The 20,635-nt window shown below is 51.1% G+C and overlaps 1 protein-coding gene across 6 annotated transcripts in view; it reads left to right on the top strand.

Annotated features, from left to right (window-relative positions):
* The window catches only part of BCL11A (BCL11 transcription factor A), a 151,269-nt gene that overhangs the window by 124,007 nt on the left and 6,627 nt on the right, over positions 1–20,635 (top strand). For 5 of the 6 annotated variants that reach the window (XM_054196207.1, XM_054196205.1, XM_054196208.1 and 2 more), the window contains one exon: positions 17,730–19,747. In XM_054196207.1, coding sequence (XP_054052182.1) covers positions 17,730–19,735 — 2,006 coding nt within the window. In that variant the 3' untranslated portion in view covers positions 19,736–19,747. Of the gene's footprint in view, positions 1–17,729; positions 19,748–20,635 lie in introns of those variants that run through there. The other variant, XM_054196209.1, reaches the window with a different exon arrangement.

Below are 20,635 nucleotides of genomic sequence, written 5' to 3'. Positions count from 1 at the left end.
CCTGCTCTGAAAGGGCATTTGCCCCAGGATCAGGGCCGTAGCCTTGGCATTTGGTGAGCAGTACCAAAATCTACATCTCGGTTCTGTGGTTTGTCCCTGTTTGTAATGAGGTATCCTCATAGATACTTCTGCAGGGTAGAAATAATGAATGCATACGTATAGTTGCAAACATACAGACAGTTATTAAACACGGTGAGCGGCCTTGGCACCGAAATGGTAAATACGCTTTAGAAAATTGTGTTTAATCACGGCAAAAGCTTTCCCTCTCCTTAGACGGTGACCAGATCGCGGGTGCAGGGGGAAGGACTAGAGCGGCTTCGGTTGGTTTTTCCGTCTCTACCTGGCGCGGGGGGTGGTGACGGGCACCAGGGGACATCGCGGTGACGACTGCTCTGGGATGTGCCGTTCAAGGGCTGAGCCCTGAGGACTTTGTGAGGAATTTTAACGTGTTTATTACAAGCATCCTCCAGCAGTGAGGCGTGCCCGGGTCGGACGGACAGACAGACGGATGGACGGGCGGTAGGATCCCGCCCCCACCAAAGCCCGCAGCAAACCCCGCTGCTGCCCGACGCGTTGCCTAAACGGGCAGATGTCAACGTTGCTCAACGCCGCGCGGACCCGAAGCGTCTGTTTATTAACGGATAAGATGGTCAGGCCCGGCGTACGGGGCGCGAGCCGGCCTGTGCAACTCCTGTGGTTTCCAACCGTACTTATCGAGGGAGGGGGCTGCCTGCCCAGGGAGGGTGTTTCCTCTAATCGGCAGCTTCACACGCCCACGGCAGGCAGATGCGCGGGGGGCAAGGGCTCGGCTTTTTTGTAACAGCCCGCTTGCGCCGGGCTCGGGGGGAAGGAGTCATCTGAGGCAAGGCCGGGGAGTTTGGAAGAAGCATTTTTCTCAGAAATAGTGAAATATACCTTGAGAAAGGTTAAGCAAGTGGGGACCTTGCAGCCCCAACCCCTGCGCCGTTAATTTTCACCATCCGGCGCGGAAGGAGTCGACTCATCCCAGTATTTCCTAGCAATAAGTTTAGCTCCAAAAAACCCTTCCACGAGTCCTTTAGAGGCTTCTTCTGTTGTCCGCCCTCCCTCCCCGAGATGCTGCGAGATGGTCTCGGGCTCAATTTAACGGCATCTCTCCCGCCTATCAGACTATATAGCAAACATGGCTTTTTTGGGGAGGGGGGACGACTTTCTGGGGAGGGGTGCGAGGCGGGCGGTGAATGGGGAGGCCAGACACCATTGTCTGGCAAGAATGCGAGTCCCCCGGTGGTGGTGGTGGTGGCGGGGGGCGGGGGGGGCGAAGATCACGCCTGGGCTAGCCTTCCAAATTGTCCCAGCATCAATGCCCCCCCTCCTTTGCGGGATTTCCTCCTCCAGCCGGGGTTTTGTTTCGGAACAAGCGTTGGTCAAACAAGCTTTTGTTTGCGGTCAGTCGCTTGGCACACATACACCACTTCTGGTGGGGGGACAATGAGGAAGCTGTTTCGGGGGCAGCTGCGGTGGGACTGAAAGGGAATACTGATGGAAAAAGGGCGCGGGGAGGAAGTGGCTGGGTGGAAATTAATTGGGAGGATCTGACGAAGTCCGGGTGCTGCAGTTCGGTTGGGAGGGCGGCAGGGTGTCCTTCGATCCTGCCGCCTCGTGCTGGCTTCCATTACGTTTCCCCCAGGATACCCCGCTCTGGACCAGCAAGAGTTGGGCAAACTCTTTGCGATGATGCGTCTTATAAAGCTTTCTCTCAGGAAGAAGTAAACTATTTACGGCAATAACAGAGTTTAAAAGGAATTGTATAAGTGAGACTGACTTCTTTGTCAGCAAAAATTGCAGCAAAACCTGTTCATAGATGACATTACCTAAATGACATTACGTACGTATGTCCTTTCTTTCACATTTCCTGTAATCCTGTTACGGCATCGTCCCATTACCTCAAGCACTGTCATCTTTAAGCGCTGTCAGATCTTAACAGGGTGGCCAAGGACATCGGAAAAGGAGCGAGGTGAAGCTGATGGCAATTTCAGACCCACTGTATATACGGCCATCTCCCAGCCTGCCCCTGGACGGGGTGTTTTCTGATAAAACATTTCTGGTAAAGTGATGATTCAAGGACTTCTGCGTCTTTTATGGAGCTGCCACCCATCACCAGGGCATCCAGCACCGCAGGGGGTCGGGGGCAGACCGGGTGTCGGAGGTGCTGGAGGTGGCAGGTACGAGCCATGTGCCCCCTGGAGCCTGTTGGAAAGCGCTCCCAGCCCCGAGCAGATGAGGACCTGGAGGCAAGCGGCTGGAAAATGCCCCCGCGGGACCGCGGACCACGCTGCCACCCCTCGTACAGCCTTCGTGGCATTAACGGCCATTTGCAAAGCGTGCTGATCTCCTCGGGCTTGAGGTGCGATTAAGTGCAACACCTTGGTGTTAATTGCTTTCCACGTTATTGCTCTCTTGCTGTATTATTGCTAAAATATGAGGTGAGGCCAGTTTCTTTTGCTCCAACCACCAGCGCGCCGCCGTGGTTTGTCAAAAGGGCGGATTGCGACTTCTGCTTGTTTACTTGTCGAAATATTCAGCGCTCCCAAAGCCCGAGGAGCGGGGAGCGCTGGCGTCGAAGCAGTAGCCTGTTGAAACTGGCAGCCCCTCTCGTCAGGCTATCGTACCGATGGCGATAATTGCCAGCTCCGGGGGCAGGAACTGTCGTTTCGTTATCTCTGGGTGCAGTGCCGTGCTCTGAGGGGCTCCGGTCCCCCGTGGCGGCCGCTGGACCTGGCTGCAGGGCAAATAACGGCAGCCCTGAACCTGAAACGCTTGCTGCAGACGAAAGTCAGTCGTCAGACGTGCGGAGATGTATCTGGTTGCCCGTCTTTGGCCGCATTGGCTGGTTTTCCCAAAAAGCAGAGCTGCCTTGTGGGAGACTTATGTTGGCAGCAGGGGAAGCGGTGCCAGGAGGGACCGGCACGTGGCTCCCCGATGAGTTGTCCCGTCTGTGTGGATGTAGAGGTGCTGCTGGCGGGTCACAGTGTGCCCCGTGTCCTCCTGTGTGCCGGGATGTACGTGGGCTGACTTGGCTAGTGAAAGTGATGGATGATGGAGGTCCCAGCCCTCTTACCCAGTGCGGCGTCGGAGTAAATTATTAAGCGTTGGAACAGGCTGCCCAGGGAAGTGGTTGAGGCACCATCCCTGGGAGTATTAAAAAACGGGTAGATGTAGTGCTTAAGAGAGATGGCTTAGTGGTGGCCTTTGTCAGAGTTAGGTCGATGGTCGGACTGGGTGATCTGAAAGGTGCCTTGTAACCTAGGCAGTTCTATGGCTCTGTGATAAAGGGGTGAAGAGCCGGAAAAGGCAGAGCTTTGGCCTAATGCAAGGGCTCAGAGTTTAGTCCCGATGATGCTGAAGAGCAGGGCCTGGATCCCCGAATCTTCCTGCTGAAAAATAACAGCGGAACAGCCCATGGAGTAAGGGGGCGTTTGTCCCAAGAAAGGGTATAATGATATGACCGTGTAGACTATGCAGAAGATCATTCGCTTAATCAGGTGGGGTTAGGGGTTTTTTTTATTGCTATCTGTTACTGGTATCTAAGTGCTGGCAGTTACAACATTTAATTGCGTTTTCCTGTAAGAAAATGCTTATCTTGCTAAAAGATGGGACTCTCTACAATCTCCACAATCCATTTTGTCCACTTGTTTCTATTTCGTTCTTTACCATCAGTGCCATCTTAATCCCTCCTCCGAGGCCAGTCCTCTGGTCTTTTCCTCCGCCGATCCGAGGCCGTGAGCGGGCAAAGGTCTCCACGCCAGGTCTTCCCAAGTGAGTGCCGTCCTCACCTGCCGTTGGCTCTGCCCCTCCTCCTGCATGGGGGAAGAGTGACCCTCAAGGTGTGCTGGAGCCATCTCATCTCCCCTTGCGTCCCGCAGCTCCCAGCGGGGCTCTCCCTGGAGAGGTCTCCTAAACTGGCCACAGTTTGCGCATCGCTTGGCCGCTTGTGGAGGATTTTTCCCTCCTTTCTAAATCTCTTAATAACTGAAGGTTTGGGGTGTAAAAGCACTAACCGCACTCAGTTCACTGGGGTTTTTTTTTCAGTCATAGCTTGGCTTTTTTTCCCCTATCGGCACAGCAACCATTTATAGCCGAGGTGGGCCGAGTTTGCAACTTATTAATCTCTCCCTTGCATGTGGGTTGAAAAGAGACACCATGCCTTTATCAAAAGCCAGGCTAGCACAAAAGCCTATGCAAAATCATCATCAAATCCTATTAGAGGTGGAAAATATCTCTTAGATCATCTCATTCATTTCCCTGCCAATGCCAGACTGTTCCTGAGAGTTAATTTTCTAGTGTCTGCCGCCGACTCCCTGTGTGACGGCAGGTCTGTCATCTTGCCTTTGGGTTGTCGCTGTGACTTCCACTCGTTTCCTTGCGTTTCCAAACAAGCCTCGTTTCGTTTGGTGGCTTCCCGTGTTAGTATTTGCCCTCCGCGTTACGTGTTATCGATGGTTTCTACTGGGAGAGCATCCGCAGACCTTGCTTGTGGCTGGGAGAGGCATCCCCATGGGATGGGGCGTGCTGGGTGCTCGGGGGAGCTCGGGGAGTCGGGAGACGGGGGCTCCATCCCCTGCAGCCACCACTACCTGCCGTGGGTATCAGGGAAATGAACATCTCAAAAGGAGGTTTCTCTCCCGAAATCGCGGCCGTGGGTTCAACGCGAGCAGGTCGTCCCCTGTAAAGCACTTACTTCTCTTCTCCCAAGCTCTGCTGGCGCCGCCTTCCATAAATTCCCTCCCCGAAGTCCTGGGCTGGCTGTGACATCCACGCGGCAGGGGGAAAAAAAGTAAGACTAATTCAAAGCTGGAGCTATTTATAGCATTAAGCAAATGCAGATTTCATCAGGGTTCGTTTCAGAGGAGGAAACGGCACGTAGGAGCCCGGTAACCTTACTTGTAGCTTCCCGCCGGCGCTGGCGGCGGTGATTGAATTCCCCGACACGGCGAGGGTCTGGGCAGCCCTGCCAGCGCCGGGAAGGTCAGTCCGGCAACTGTCACCCGGAAAGCATCAAAAGCACGAGCTGTCGATAGCCACCTGCATTTGCAGAAAATCTGAGGGCTTTCTAATTAACTGAGGATCTCTAAATGAGAGCGAAGCCGCTCGACAAGCCCCCTCGTACGCCTTAAGTGTCAGGGCTCAGCTGATCGCCGCGTCTAACAAGCAGCTGATTTTTAACAGCAGCTCCGAGACTCAATCAGCTCCTAATGGCTCCGTTTCAAAACGTTCCGGTGCATTTTTCATCTCTTACTCTGGAATTTATGCTCTTTGTTCCCTGCTCAAATATGCCGGCGCTTTTCCTTAATTTCAGGCTTCTGCCTTGCGATGGCTCCTCTGCCCTAAGCAGGCAGCGCATCGCTCGCCGTTGCCCGCACACGGCCCTCTGCCGCGGCCGCTCGCTCCGCTCTCGGATCAGTAAGTTTCACAGTTTCCCCCCTTTCTCTCCCGCCGCCCCCCGGGATGTATAAGCAGCGCTGCAGGGTCTGGCGCTTCATAATTAGAAGGAAACCCAGGTTTAAACAGATCCCCGTGTAATAAGAGCTGGAAAGTGGTTTTATTTCATCTTTAAACCCTTTAAGACAGCGAACGCGGTTCGCAAATGCACCTGATCTTGACCTCCCTCCCGCTTGCTTTTCTGCAGCGCCGCAGATTTGGGCGCTGGCGCTCCTGGTTTGCACCGTGGCAGATGCGATCGAACCCTCGTTTCGGCTGCGTTCACGGCAGAGTAAGAATATGCACGTTTAAACCCAGGGCTTGGAGCTGCTGGGGAAGGGCCGGGGGGATCTTTCCCGACGTGTAACTCCCGTTGCTGGGCATGAGACGCACGCGAGGTGTCCTCGGGAAGGCGGCAGGATAAACTCCTACGTAAGCGGTGGTTGGGCACAGATAAATACCGCTGAGGAAGGCAGAGAGTTAATCAGCCACTCTTCTAAGACTTCTCCGCGTGTGTTTATGTTCAACCGCTTCTCCATATCTTGGCAATTATTCACCTGAAATAGAATATAAATCCCGCTGCCTAATTTTTCTTCGAAAAATTTCACCAGGTAATCAAATCCCGAAGTGCATATTCTATTCCGGTGGTTTTATCAGTAAATCATATTTTTATCATTTATCAGCAAAAGTTAGATTTAAGCATCCTCACTGTAATGTTTGAAAGATGAACATTTGTTTCAGCGGGTACTGTGCCAATCAATAATCTTCCAGCTTGACTCAGCTATCAATTATTGCTGCAATTATTTGTCTAGTTGGATATTTAAAATGTCATCAGAAAGAGATGATTACATATTCCAGAAAGCAAGGCACTGTATAATCAGATGAACTGAATCCAGTTAAATGTAGTGTGGTACTAACCTGTCCTTCAAAGCGGAATTCTGCAGCCGCCACTGAAACAACAGCTTTCTGCATTATTGTAAGGAAACAGATCTTAACCTTGGAACAGTGCGTGTTATTGGGGTCGGGTAATACTCGGCGAGAGGAGACCTTGCAAGCCTGGAAATTGAATCAGCCGCACTGACATAAAGGAGGGAAGGGTTTTGGTTGGTTTTTGGTTTTTTTTTTTTTTTTTTTTTTTTTTTTTTTTTTTAGAGGGGGGAGAGCCGATTTTGTTGGATTTCATCTGCGAATCTATAAATAAGAGAATCCATTCTTTATCTGCCTTTCTGGGAATTTCAACTCCTGAGCTCGCAGTGCCAAATTTTCGTATGTCCTTTTTTGCATTCCTTGACTTGATGTATGTGTGGTAAATACTCTCTGTGCCCCGAGAACGCAATAAAGCTGTAGCAATTCTTGCAAGTCTTACATCCTCCAAACTCCACATATTCGGAGTATTATATCATTTTCAACTTCAAGGATATCTCAACGATGGAGAGGAGACAGAATAAAAGCGGAGGAGACCGGGCAACTTTACGACACCTTTTGGTCCTATTTGCAAAGCAGGGAGGGGAAAATACATATATTATCGATTCTACTAATACTCGCTTGTGCAAGTTATGAAACTAAACGTCGTAGGATCTGGTTCAGCACTTGCTGTGCTTGCAACTCCGTGGTGACATTGAACTTGCTCAGGGACAGAATAAACCTTTGCCTTCCTGGCAGGTGATTTGCAGGCGAAGGTGTCGTTGGGGGGGGACCTGCCGTTCCCCTGACCCACTTTGTCAGGATGGTTTGCTGCTGGCTAAATACCATTAATTTGAAAGCGAGAGGAAAGCGAGCCAAAGGGGAAGGCTAGGAAAGAGGAGAGCCTGAAGAGGATCCATTTTGGGAAGGAAAAGGTGGAATAAGCCCCTCTCTGGTGGGAGCATGGAGAAGGGGACCTGGGCAGTGCCTGGCTGGTGAGAAGGTCTAAGGGGGGGTTGGCAGGGACCACCACATCTCTACAAGGCGATGGTTTAAGTGTATGTGCTTTGCAGAGCCAGGCACGTCAAATAGAGATGCTAATAGGCCAAATGCAGTAAAAAATAAAGCCAAACCATAGGTGATGAGGAGACTCTGTCTGGTGAGCAGCGGTGGGAGGGCGCCCATCCCTGTTTCTCCCTGGGAGAGGGCTAGCAGCAGTTTCAAAACGCCACTGCTCTTTGGTCTCTCCAGGAGCGCCCCGTGTGGGAGAGCCGCCGTGTCCTCCAGCGAGGTCCCACAGCGCTGGTGGGGTCACCAAGCATTGGTGGCTCTTCTCAGGAAAGCAGCATCCTGGCGTCACAGCTGAGAGTCACAGAATCCCAGAATGGCGGGGGTTGGAAGGGACCTCTGGAGATCACCCAGGCCAACCCCCTGCCAGGGCAGGGTCACCCAGAGCAGGTGGCACAGGAACGCGTCCAGGTGGGGTTGGAATGTCTCCAGAGACGGAGACTCCCCCACCTCTCTGGGCAGCCTGTGCCAGGGCTCTGCCACCCTCACGGGAAAGAAGTTCCTCCTCATGTTTAGGTGGAACTCCCTATGGTCAAGTTTGTGCCCGTTACCCCTTGTCCTGTGTACGGTGTGCATTGCAGAGCAGCGTCCACGACGGATGCTCACCCGTGCCGGGGACCGGCTGCAAGGCTTGAGCGATGCCGAAGCTGCCGTATAAACTGGGAGAAACACCCCACCGCCGGCATCTGCCAGGGCTCGGGAGCCTCGTGCTGCATCTCGCCCCGCACTGGCAGGAATGACCTGGAATGTCATGCTGCAGCATCTCCTTTCTTTCCTCTGCAAGAAACTTCTTGAAGTGCGATCTGCCTTTTCTTCAGACACTGCCGGCCGGGGAGAAAACAGGAAAAAAGGAAGCGATTCATGGCGTAGGTGTATGAGAGTGAATAAAACGATTTGGAAGCTCTCTGTAGCTGTATAATTACAGCACTGCATTTAAAAAGTGAATTATTGACTTGATTGTCCCCAGCAGCCACTGGGTAAATGCATAATTATGGGCCGCTGGAGCAAGGCGTTGTTTACCGGATAGTTGGGTTAGGCTTTCGAAGGGCTTTGGTGCTCTTCTTAGGGCAGGGCTTAGGTGAGGCTCGGTCCTTGGTGGGTCACAGCCCAGGTGGACCTTCCAGACCACCTACCAGGTAGGTCCAGAGGAGCTGATATAGCAGGTGTCATCCCAGCGATGCCGCTCCCGGTTTGAGTCCATTCATTTAGAGTCCCCATCCCCGCGCTGGGTGAGGCAGCCCAGGAAGCCTGCGTGCGGGGATGTCGGTTACCTCACTAATGATATTTTTAGAGAAATGAGATGGTATCAGTGAGGAGTTCCTCCTGTGGAGGGCTGACAACACCGTGAGGTTCGCCCTTTAGGTCCCGCCGCCAGTGAAGTTAAAGGAGCTACTCCCCATGCGATGTTACAGTCTGCGCCGCCTGTATTTCTTCGTCCCCGTGGCGTTGGTGTGTAGGGCGCATATGTGTGCACGATCAGGTCTTCTTTGCTTGAGGGGTTTCTTCTTGAAACTTCATTTAAAGCCGAGTTTGAAGCGCAGCATTATTTTCCGACGGCAGGTTTCTTCTGTTCCTCGCTAATCAAGACGCGACAGATTTCCACCCCCCTCAAGTTTTAAAAAAGCACAAAATCAGTCGCAGCCTGATACCTTACTTGCCAAGTTGGAGCTCGAAGCAGGTTTTTCTGGTGTCCAAATCGTAATCGCCTTGAAAATGGTGACAGACGCTGAGGTCAGGCCAGTACGCCTGGCAGCACTGGCGAGCTCCAGCGGGACCCCGGCACCCCGCTCCTCCCTGCCCAGGCTCCAGAAAACCAGGCCCTTTGTTGCTTAAAGTTAACAAAATATTTCTCTCGGGGCAGCGGGGGGGAAGAATCTAGGTGTTGTGGGTTTGGTTCTGCTTAGAAGGATGTGTAAATGCACGATACATGTTGAGGCTACAACCGAAATGGTGGTCCGTGAAGTCTGCGCTTCTCCTGCAAGGGCCACATGTTCCCCGGGGTTACCAGGAGCTACGGATGGAGCCTCCCGCCCGCGTCCCCCACCGAGGATGCTGCACGTTGCGCTTCTGCAGGGAGGAACTGGCCTCCCTCTTCCCATCCCTTCCCACTCGCTCATTCCTAAGGCCCAAAAAACCCCTTGTTTTGTGGAAAGCTGAGCGGTGCTGCGAAAGCCAACGAAAATTTGGCTTTGGGAGAAAAAGGTGAATTCCTAGAGTTCCGAACTCCAGGATAAATCTTTGAATGGCAAGGGAATGCCAGCTGCGGCTTTGTTTTTATTATTGCTGTTGCTTGGGGTTTTTTTTGAAGTTTGGGTTATGGCTTTAGCATTTTGGCCCGGTTCTTCTTTAAGAGAGGGGCTTTTAAAAGGAGGTGTAACGAAAAAATGGCATTATTGAGACTCCGTTTAGAAAATATTTTGCGCAGTTTTAGTAAAATGATTTCAGGAATTTTTGAGTTTGTGGAAAAAAAATTTAAGCAGAAAAAGTAGTTTTCAGAAATGTTTTCGGTAATGATCGCTGTACGTGTATCAGTAAGTCATAGATAAGGAAAGGCCAGTAAGGATGGCAAATGGGGCGGTGAGGATCCTGCAAGGCAAAACATTTGGATTTTTGATGTTTTCACAACTCAGCTGTTTCCAGGACCCGCCATCAGGCCTGTTTGTAAACAACGTGGACTTGATTTGCAAAACTTTATTTTTCAAATGCACAACAGCAGTGGTGCTTCTCATTTCGCAAGCAATGCCATGTCATTTCCTAGAGGGTTTTGGGGACATTTTCAGTGTTCCTGAATCCGGTTCATCTAATGAGAAAGAGAAAAGATTAGAGAGAAAGTACCCTGTTGCACGCATAAATGCGGCTACTGCTGTTATTTATTATTATTACAATTATCATGACAACAACAGCGACAATGCTGATGCTAACAGTGCTAACGGGTATTATAAGTGGTTAATGACGAGCCTTTTGCAATCTGGAGAGTTGGGAGGAGGAATTAGTGCAAGAAGGAAAAAAAAAAATGTTTGGACAGTTACAGTTTCTCGTCTAAACTGATGCTACCGACTACCAGGAAAAGGTGAGTCACGGCAAAGCAGCTATTTCTTACCAAGGGAGAAGTGGGCTGCTGCGGGCATGGAGTGGACCCACTTATCTCCTGACCCTGCGACGCTTCCTGCGTCCCAACCGTTTCACTTCTCTAGTTTTCCGTTGAAAGGAATTTCAACAGAACGGATTTCCAGAAGAGAGAGAGAAAGAGAGAGAGAGAAAGGAGATATTTGACAGGCCAGATGGAGAAGAACTGAATCAAGTACAAGTGGTAACAATTAACTCCATTTTTTCTCTTCCCCCCTTTAAATACCACAACAACTCCAAATTTATCAGTCCAAAATTCAAGCAGTCAATTGACATTAAAGCTGAATAAAGAAGTTCCTGGGTTTGGCCCAGGCTGTTCCTCCAATAATTTTGTTTTCGTGGTGAGCAGAAGAGGAGGGGGGTGCTTACTGCAGGTTGCAGGTGTTTGAGTCGCTCTTAACTTTTGTTTTCTGCGTGTTTGATAGCAGAAGGTACGTGCGTGCTCTGTAAGTGCAGGTCGCCCAGTAAAGACACCTCGGCTTTGCTTACACGTGCGGGTTTTTTGGGGAAGGTGAAGGAAAATGCGTGAGCGAAGCCATCAAGGTCGGTGGCTCTGGCTTGCGGAGAAATGCTGCCGAGAACAAGGGCTGGACCACGCGGGCGTCGAGGGCCAAGTCCTGATCTGCTTGGAGATTTCTCTGGCACGGGGATGTCTCCGAGGGAGTGAATCTGCAGCTGTGAATGAAATCCTTGCAAACACCATTGGCACGTACGCAGTCACTGCTTACGCTGCCGTTTTGTTTGTGAAAACACTGGGAGAACTGGGGTGTCTCTAATACCGCGCGTTTGCGTGCAGCCCGTACGATGCCCTGCGGTAAAACGCGCGGTACAGTAATGCCTCGCGCCTTAATCCGCTGGTCCTTCTCGAGCAGCGTCCTGCGCTATGGGCTGCCCGTTTCCGATGGGGGCACCGAGAGGATGCTGCACGAGGCGTTTCAGCGTTGCTCTTCCGTAAAGCGCCAGTGCGTCCGGCGAGCGGCTTTCCTGGATCCAGCCCTGACTTTTGAGAAACGAAGGAAGCTCTTCCAAAGCACATTGGCACACGCCTGCAGATTATTCCATTACTCACTTGGCAGTGCCTGATCTTGCATGCCTAGCTCCAGAAATCCTTTTTTTTTTTTTTTTTTTTTTCATTTTTCTCCCTCCTCCCAGCAGTGGCATCTAGCTGACAGCTTCTCCTCCCAGCTGGTCTTCTCCCCAGCATCTTGTCTGGCTTCGCTGCTGGTGGACATGGCTGTGGGTCTCGCTCAGAGCCAGCTCTATTGTGCCTGGAGATGTTGGCTTGCTTTGACTCGGACTTTGACCGCGCCAGGTATATCTGTGAGCACAGGACAGAAGAACCGGCTTTTTTTTTGGGGGTATAAAAAAAAGCCCCTTCATGCTGAAAGCAGCCATCTCTTCATATTTTACTGAGTAATTGTGCCAACTGCCCTTAAAGGCACTCAAATGCCAATATCCCTCCCACTCATTTGTTAACGTTTTTCGGATCAGAAGCTAAATCTGTCACTTGTGTGTCACTGGTTAAATCACTTCTTTTGGGGGTATGGCAGGCAAGAGCTGTTCTGCGGCTTTTTCTTTTTCTCGGCAGGAGCCAATAACTTCAGAAACACTAAACATTTGTGCTGTAGTGAAATTCTGTGTCTTCTCAGTAGCCCTTTGCTGGCTGGGATATAGAAAAGGAATAAATAGGTGATGGTGGGTGCAAATTCACTGGGTGAGACCGCTCAGGTTTCATGTTGGCCCCATCTTTGAATTTTTGGTACCTGGTATCTCCACGTAATTCTCCTAAAGGGGTAAATTCCCAAATACGAAGAAAATGAGCAGTAGTAAAATTGAGTGGGAAGAAAAATGTACAGGCGAAAACGCGAATGGTAATTGGAAGCTATTTGTAAAGAGTTGATGAGGTGTCCAGGAAGGAGAGGGCAACTTTGGCCCAAATCCAAAACCCACTTCACCCGCTTCAGTGGTGAGATGAGAACAGCAATTAGATATTAAAAAAATCAATATATGACAATTAAAAAAGTGGAAAATAGAGAGCAATCAATCGCAGTGAGAAACCACGATGGGTAGAGAACTGGTCAGGGAAGCTGAAGATGCCGAGGAAGACTTGTGCCTGGCACGGATAGGGAGGAGAGGAGAGGAGAGCTTCTCAAGGTCCTGGAGAAAGGAAAAAACCCAGATGAGATGGATGGAAGAAGCAGTAAGGTAGAAATTTTTAATATTTCTGCTGTAGACCTGGGGAACAGCAGTGTTGTTTCTGTATCATAGGCGGGTGATGACGTTTCTTCTAGCTCATTAGTAGCCAAGGAGGATTTTATATGAGGTCCAATGGAGATAAATATTTTTAAATGAAAAAGGCCCTGACAACTTGCACCCAAGAATCCCTAAAGAGTTGGCATGTGATGCTCATTTTTAATAAAGCTTACGGACTGGGAAAATGCCATCAAGAGCTGGTTGGGGTAACTGTGGGAGAGTTGGCAACACTTTGCTTCTCTCTTCTGGGCAAAAGAATTGAAGAGCTGATATAAGATTCAATTGATAAAGAATTAAAGGATAGAAATATAATTCACGCCACTCAACTTAGATTTATGGAATATAGATCTTGTCAAATAAACCTGATTTCATTCTTCCAGATGACAACTTTGCTTGATAAATGTAGATGAAATAGACTCTGCAAGGCATTGGACGCGGCGCTGCGTGACATTGTGTGTAGGAAGACTGAGCGCTGGGCGGTATGGCGTGCACGGGCAATTGAGAGCCGGCCAACGGATTTGGGAATACGGGGGCTTAGCTGGAGAAGCATTGGTGGATGGGAGAGGTCAGCAGGGGCTGGTGGGAGCCACAGAGGTGGTTAGTGCTTCGTTGGTGATTTAGAAATGAATATGCAATTGTGACTGATCAGCCTCATGGATAAAGGAAGGGCAGGTGGACAGATGAAGAGCAGCAGGGACGGGTTTATGGTGTGGTTTGGAAAGACCATCAAGCGCGGGGTGTGTCAAGAGCACGGTTGGGTGCAACCTGCCGTGGTGCCTGGCTAGAAGAGGGGAATCGGGGCCGTGCGTACAGATCCAGGCTGCTGTACCCCAGAAGGCCGCAGCTCTGCGGGAGGCTTAGTGGAAAACCAGACTCTTTCCCAACATGATGGTGTGCTCAGAAGGGCTAGGCTGGTCCTGGAGCAGGGGAGGAGGACGGAGGGGTGGCTTCAGGATGGAAAAATAGCAGTAGTTTGAAGCACACCTTGATTTCGGGGTGCACAAGTACCCTTGGTGTGCATGGGGGGGGGGCACATCGCATACTAAGGGGCTCTTCAGTGTGTTGGCCAAAAGAAAACAGAAGAAGAGAACAGGTTGAGGCTGGAGCCAGAGAAATTCAGGTGGACCCCAGTACCCACCGGTGAGTGTGGTTAGCTGTGGGAACTGACTGCGGTGGCAAGCTGTGGGTGGGTGCTCTTCTTGTCTTCTGAGCTGGTTTGAATGGTTTTCACTGGAGTTCCGTGATTTGCCCTAAAGACTATTCGCGGGGCTGGAGGAGGTTAACGCTTTACCCAAAGACATCGTATTGCTCGTGGCACAGGGCAACTGTAATGCAGGAGGGGTCAGAGAGTGAGAGCTGGGGGTCCCTTTCGCCCTTAAATTCCTTGATGAGAAGCAGCCAAGGACACGGGCTCCAGCCCTGCTGCCGGTGGCCGAGGAGGGCTGGTTCAGCAGTGGCCCTCTTCGCATCTCGGTCTCTGGGATTCCTGCTAGCCTCTTGGAAATTGGCCGAAAGCTCCGCTGGCATCGCAACGCTGCTTTGGGTGACACGTCCCATCACATTGCCCCCGTGGGTGATGAGGCACCAAGAGCCCCCTGGGACCTTCTCCAGCTCCGTCCTTGGCCACCACTTGCCCAACTTGCCCTTGGTCTTGCCCGGATGCTTTAGCTGGGAAGCCCGTATGGACGTAGAGGCTGGCCCATAGCTAGGAGACATCAGTGGGTCCACAGCCTTCGGGTGCTACAGTCCTGTCTGGCTTTTGGTGGGGGGGACGTGAATGCTGTACCAAAAAGTATGGTGGTGGGAGGGGAGAAAGGAAAGGCGAGTCCCTCCCAAATCCAGGGGCTGCCGCGGCGGTCTAAGGACCCACCTCGCCGCTGGCGGGCAACGCGTGGATTAGTGCCATAATTCTTGCAGTTTGGCAAGGCTGCACCAGACTGGAACGTATCTCTGGGTGGTGATATGGTCAGTCAATAGCCTTCATAATTAATCAAGCACTAATAGACAAATTAGAAATCTTGTCTCTTCAAAGCAGGAGATGGAGGCAAATGGCTGGTGGATTTTAACTGTTTCGCTGCTTTATTTTATTGCCTGGTTTTACGGTGCTCCCTTGAAAATGGTGGGTTGTTTAGGGAAGTTTTGTACATAAACATGATTTTAAATTTAAATTATTATCTTGATTACCAAACGCGGATAGCGAATGGAAAACTTGCTTTTCAGACAAGCAAATGAAGAATAATATTACATTTTACACTCCACTAAATCAATGTAGCCCTAATTTTGCCGTGCAGGAAATCAATTCCAGTCTTTATAACAGTCGAAGATGTTATGAACAAAGTAATTTTGCAAATTATGGCAAGTAACACATTTATTGATGACTGTAGTTTAGAATTTAGAATTTGTGAGTGCTGTAATATAATAAGGCTGTACTGGCAGGAGCTGAGTGAAATACAGATTATATGGTGAAACTGTAATGCATCATTTGCTATTAGTGGACTGGTAATAATTACCAGTTTCAAAGCAGCTTTTTCCATGTAATCTTTAGTCTCAGTCGTAACAGCCCTTCTCATTGACATTATGATTACACGAGCTGCCCTTATGATCTGGAATATCTAGTTGATGGGAATACTAAAATGTGGTAGCGAATGCTCGATGTTGTATCCTCATTACAGGATAAAATGCTATTTTCTCTGACCTGATCTATAAGGTAGAGGGGCGAGGTAGCGTTACATTGTTAGCTCCTACCGTGGTGTTAAAAACTTCCACTTCATTACAGCGAAGCAAGGTGAAATTTTCCCATTTAAGATTTTTTTTTTTTTCCCCCCCCCGAGCTCACAAATGAGCGTAGGAATGTGAAAGTCCAATTGAATTTCCCTCTAATTTCAGCAGATTTAAGTATTTATCTGCGCTCGCGTGCCTGGCACATACTAAACACCGCGGTGCATTTTATTCTGACGCCGGCTCCAGGATGAAACGTTAAATATTATTCCAAGGGCTTTTAAAGTGATTAAAGTGTTAAATGCCTGCCGTAGACGATCCCGTCTCTTTTTCACTCGCCAGATCCAGCTTCTCAGGCCAAACGTAGAATAACCGCGGAGCCGGGAGGCAGGGAGGAAAGCTGCGCCGGGAGGGGGGCACGACAGCCAGCGCGGCGGGCCGCCTGCCTCCCCTCGCCCCGAATCGTCGTTCAGCTCTCCGGATGGCTAAAACGCCCACGGGGAGCTTTTCTTCCCCTCCTCCCAAGTGAGATGGGAAACAAGACGGGCGCAGATAAAGCGATGTTTTCTTTCCGAATCTCCTTATTTGTTTGGTTTGGGTTGTTTCCCCCCGCTCCGCCCCCCGCGCTTTTCTTCGTATTAGGCAAACAGGGGAAACCCAATGGGGGCAGCTCTCCGTGCGTCTCGTGAAGAGCTTTACCCAGGCGTGGTACCCAGGGAGCAGATGCCTCATGCCACGGATGTCGGGTCAGGGCAGGGGTCCGCGGAGCGGGCAGGTACCACCCCCAGGCACCGCTGCCTTTGGAGGGCTCCTCTGGTTTATTCAAACCTCAAGAGCATTTTTTATTTTATTTTGTTGTTTTTTTTTTTTTTTCTAAAATATCACTACACAGCAGCTCTGTGAGAACTGCTGGGCAGGGCTGGAAATGATTTTTTATCATTTCCCCTTTTTTTTTTTTGATCAACCCCTTAGCTCCGGTTTCAGTTTACCGGCATTTGGTAAAAAGCATCCATAGGGGGGGTGGAAGTGAATTATTTGCAAAATTACAGTAATCGATAGAAGCACACTCACCTTCGCCATATCTCACTCCACTCTTTCCTTGCGGACAGCCCTCAAAAAGTTATTCATCCCCCTTGTTTTGCCGTATATTAGAAGGGGCTGCTTTCTGCTGTCATTATTAGCCGGCTTTTTGTTTAGTTATTTATTAGTTGGTTGCTCTTTTATAATGTCCGTGTTATCTCCAAAAATAAATTATCATGAAATAGAGTTAGCTCGCTACTTGCCAAAGTGGCATTTACCATCCTCAGCTTCTTTTCAGTGCGAGAGAAATAATGCGGCTCCGGCAGGGCGCTCGGCCAGGCCTCCTGGCCACCCTCCAGCTCTTCCCCTGGCGGAGCCGCCGCTCTCTCTGCCTTCCCCTCTCCCTGTCCCGCACACTATTTTATTTAATTTTTATTTGTCAATTTTATTTTTTTTTTAAATTTTTGGGGTTTTTTTGCCCCAGAGTCGAAGCTCTGCTAAGGACAGGAGGTGCTGCCTAATTTTGTACGCATCGTTAGCCTCTCGAAATAAGGAGGAGGCTAATAACGTGATGTTGCCTGGGTTGCTAGCAGTCGTGATGTTTTGGGTTCCTGCTTTGGACCGATGTGTCTGTTTCTCTGGAGTGAAGAGGACTTCATTTATCTATCTATCTATCCATCCATCCATCTATCTATCTATCTATCTATCTATCTATCTATCTATCTATCTATCTATCTACTTATTTTCTCCCCAGTCTAAACATCCATTTATTTATTTACTCACGTAGTTACTTACTTACTTAATTTTCTCCCCAAATTAAACATTAGCAGCCTCTTGCGGCATAAAGTCTGCCGCGTGGTAGCTGGCATTGATTGACTTAATCGTGTCTTTTCTTTTTTTAAAATCTATATAGCTTTTTTAGCCACCGTTACCCGCTGGGGTTCGGTTCGGAACCCCGGGCTGGGGGGACAGCGGGAGGAGGTGGGTGCTCTTCGGGTGGGTTTGGACCTCCCCGTCGTGCCCGTGGCCTCCTCCCGTCCCCTGTCCCCCGCCCGAGCTGGGATGTCCCTTCTCCGTCTCCCATCTGAGCGTCCCGGAGGAGAGGAGCTTACGGGGGAGGCGAGCTCTCGCCCGCCGGTGGGCGGCCAGAGATTGACGCTGCTTGTTGTGTTATTTTGCAGGTAAAGACGAGCCCAGCAGCTACACGTGTACGACTTGTAAACAGCCTTTCAACAGCGCCTGGTTCCTCTTGCAGCACGCACAGAACACGCACGGCTTACGGATCTACCTAGAAAGCGAGCACGGCAGCCCCCTGACGCCACGGGTTGGTATCCCAACAGGACTAGGTGCAGAGTGCCCTTCCCAGCCACCTCTCCATGGGATTCACATTGCAGACAATAACCCTTTTAACCTGCTCAGAATACCCGGCTCGGTCTCGAGGGAGGCGTCGGGGCTGGGAGAAGGGCGTTTCCCACCCACGCCGCCCCTCTTTAGCCCTCCCCCGAGGCACCATTTGGATCCGCATCGCATTGAGCGCCTGGGTGCGGAAGAAATGGCTCTGGCCACCCATCACCCTAGTGCCTTTGACAGGGTGCTGCGACTGAACCCCATGGCGATGGAGCCCCCCGCTATGGATTTCTCCCGGCGGCTGCGGGAGCTGGCCGGCAACACCTCCAGCCCGCCCTTGTCCCCGAGCCGGCCCAGCCCTATGCAAAGGTTGCTGCAGCCCTTCCAGCCCGGCAGCAAGCCCCCGTTCCTGGCCACGCCGCCCCTTCCTCCTCTGCAGTCCGCTCCTCCTCCCTCCCAGCCCCCCATGAAGTCCAAGTCCTGCGAGTTCTGCGGGAAGACCTTCAAGTTCCAGAGCAACCTGGTGGTCCACCGCCGGAGCCACACCGGGGAGAAGCCCTACAAGTGCAACCTCTGCGACCACGCCTGCACGCAGGCCAGCAAGCTGAAGCGCCACATGAAGACCCACATGCACAAGTCCTCCCCCATGACGGTGAAGTCGGACGACGGGCTCTCCACCGCCAGCTCCCCCGAGCCGGGCACCAGCGACCTGGTGGGCAGCGCCAGCAGCGCCCTCAAGTCCGTGGTGGCCAAGTTCAAGAGCGAGAACGACCCCAACATGATCCCCGAGAACGGGGACGAGGAAGAGGAGGAAGAGGAGGAGGAGGAGGAGGAGGAGGAGGAGGAAGAGGAGGAGGACTTGAACGAGAGCGACAGGCCGGACTACGGCTTCGGGATGAGCCTGGAGGCGGCCCGCCACCACGAGAACAACTCTCGGGCCGGCGAGGAGGGCCGGTCGATGCCGGACGTCATGCAGGGCATGGTGCTGAGCTCCATGCAGCACTTCAGCGAGGCCTTCCACCAGGTCCTGGGGGAGAAACACAAGCGGGGCCACCTCCCCGAGCCCGAGGCGCACAGGGACACTTGCGACGAAGACTCGGTGGCCGGCGAGTCCGACCGCATCGACGAAGGGGCGGTCAACGGCCGGGGCTGCTCCCCGGGGGAGTCCGCCTCGGGGGGCCTGTCCAAAAAGCTGCTGCTGGGTAGCCCCAGCTCCCTGAGCCCCTTCTCCAAACGCATCAAGCTGGAGAAGGAGTTCGACCTGCCGGCCGCCGCCATGCCCAACACCGAGAACGTTTACTCCCAGTGGCTGGCGGGCTACGCCGCCTCCCGGCAGCTGAAGGACCCCTTCCTCAGCTTCGGCGACTCCCGACAATCGCCCTTCGCCTCCTCCTCCGAGCACTCCTCGGAGAACGGCAGCCTGCGCTTCTCCACGCCGCCGGGCGAGCTGGACGGAGGGATCTCAGGCCGCAGCGGCACGGGAAGCGGAGGGAGCACCCCCCATATTAGTGGCCCGGGCCCTGGCAGGCCCAGCTCAAAAGAGGGCAGACGCAGCGACACTTGTGAGTACTGTGGGAAGGTCTTCAAGAACTGTAGTAATCTCACCGTCCACAGACGGAGCCACACGGGCGAGAGGCCGTATAAGTGTGAGCTTTGCAACTACGCCTGCGCCCAGAGTAGCAAGCTCACCCGGCACATGAAAACACACGGGCAGGTGGGAAAGGACGTTTACAAATGCGAGATTTGTAAGATGCCTTTTAGCGTGTACAGTACCCTGGAGAAACACATGAAAAAATGGCACAGTGATCGAGTCTTGAATAACGAGATAAAAACTGAATAGAGGTATATTCGTTACCCGTCCCCCACCCCCACCAACCCCCCCACCCCACCCCGCCCCCGTCCCCCCGCCTCCATCCACCCCATCCCCTTCCCCGAGCCCCCATCCCCGTAGAGGTTTTCTAGTCCCTTGTGATGGAAATCATGGAAGCTAAGGATATTCGGAAAGTGCTTGTCACCAGCACACCCTGTTTATTTTCTTTTTTTTGTTCTCACCGTTTGAATGCATGATCTGTATCGGGGCAATACTATTGCATTTTACGCAAACTTTGAGCCTTTCTCTTGTGCAATAATTTACATGTTGTGTATGTTGGTTTTTTTTTTTTTGTTTTGGGGGTTTTTTTTGGTTGGTTTTGGTTTGGTTTTTTTGTTTTTTTGTTTTTTTTTTTTTTTAAATTTTTGGATTGGACAGCATGTATGGTATGTTATGGCTGTTTTTAAATTGTCCCTGATTAGTTGCTGAGCAAACACGTCGCTGTTTCCAGTTCCGTTCGGACAAAAAAAAAAAAAAAAAAAAAAAAGAGGAAAAAAGAGGAGAGAAAAAAAAAAAGAAAAAGAGAAAAGTGAAACAAAACCAAACCCGAGAGCAAACAAAACCGACCATGCTGCATACATCCTGTAATACATATCATGTACAGTTTTGTTTTGTGACGTGCGAAGGAAAACACGCTTTGGGTAACCCTCTACGGACAGGACCGATAGCACCGAAGAAGCGTTGCGTTAGCCAGATTGCTGTCTTAAAAGAATAAACCCACCAATTGGAGAAAGAGTACCCATTAGAAAAAATCAAAAAGGCCTTTAATTGGAAAGTAACCGACCGCCACCAGTCAGAAAGAGGTAGATTTCTATTAGCATTGCGTTTAAAACACAAACACACACACACACACACACACACAAATAATCC

This window comes from Rissa tridactyla, chromosome 3, assembly GCF_028500815.1.
Source record: "Rissa tridactyla isolate bRisTri1 chromosome 3, bRisTri1.patW.cur.20221130, whole genome shotgun sequence".
In the NCBI taxonomy this organism is placed as follows: Eukaryota; Metazoa; Chordata; class Aves; order Charadriiformes; family Laridae; genus Rissa; species Rissa tridactyla.
Note: the sequence above shows the minus strand (reverse complement) of the source record. Positions and strands in the feature narration are given on the sequence as shown.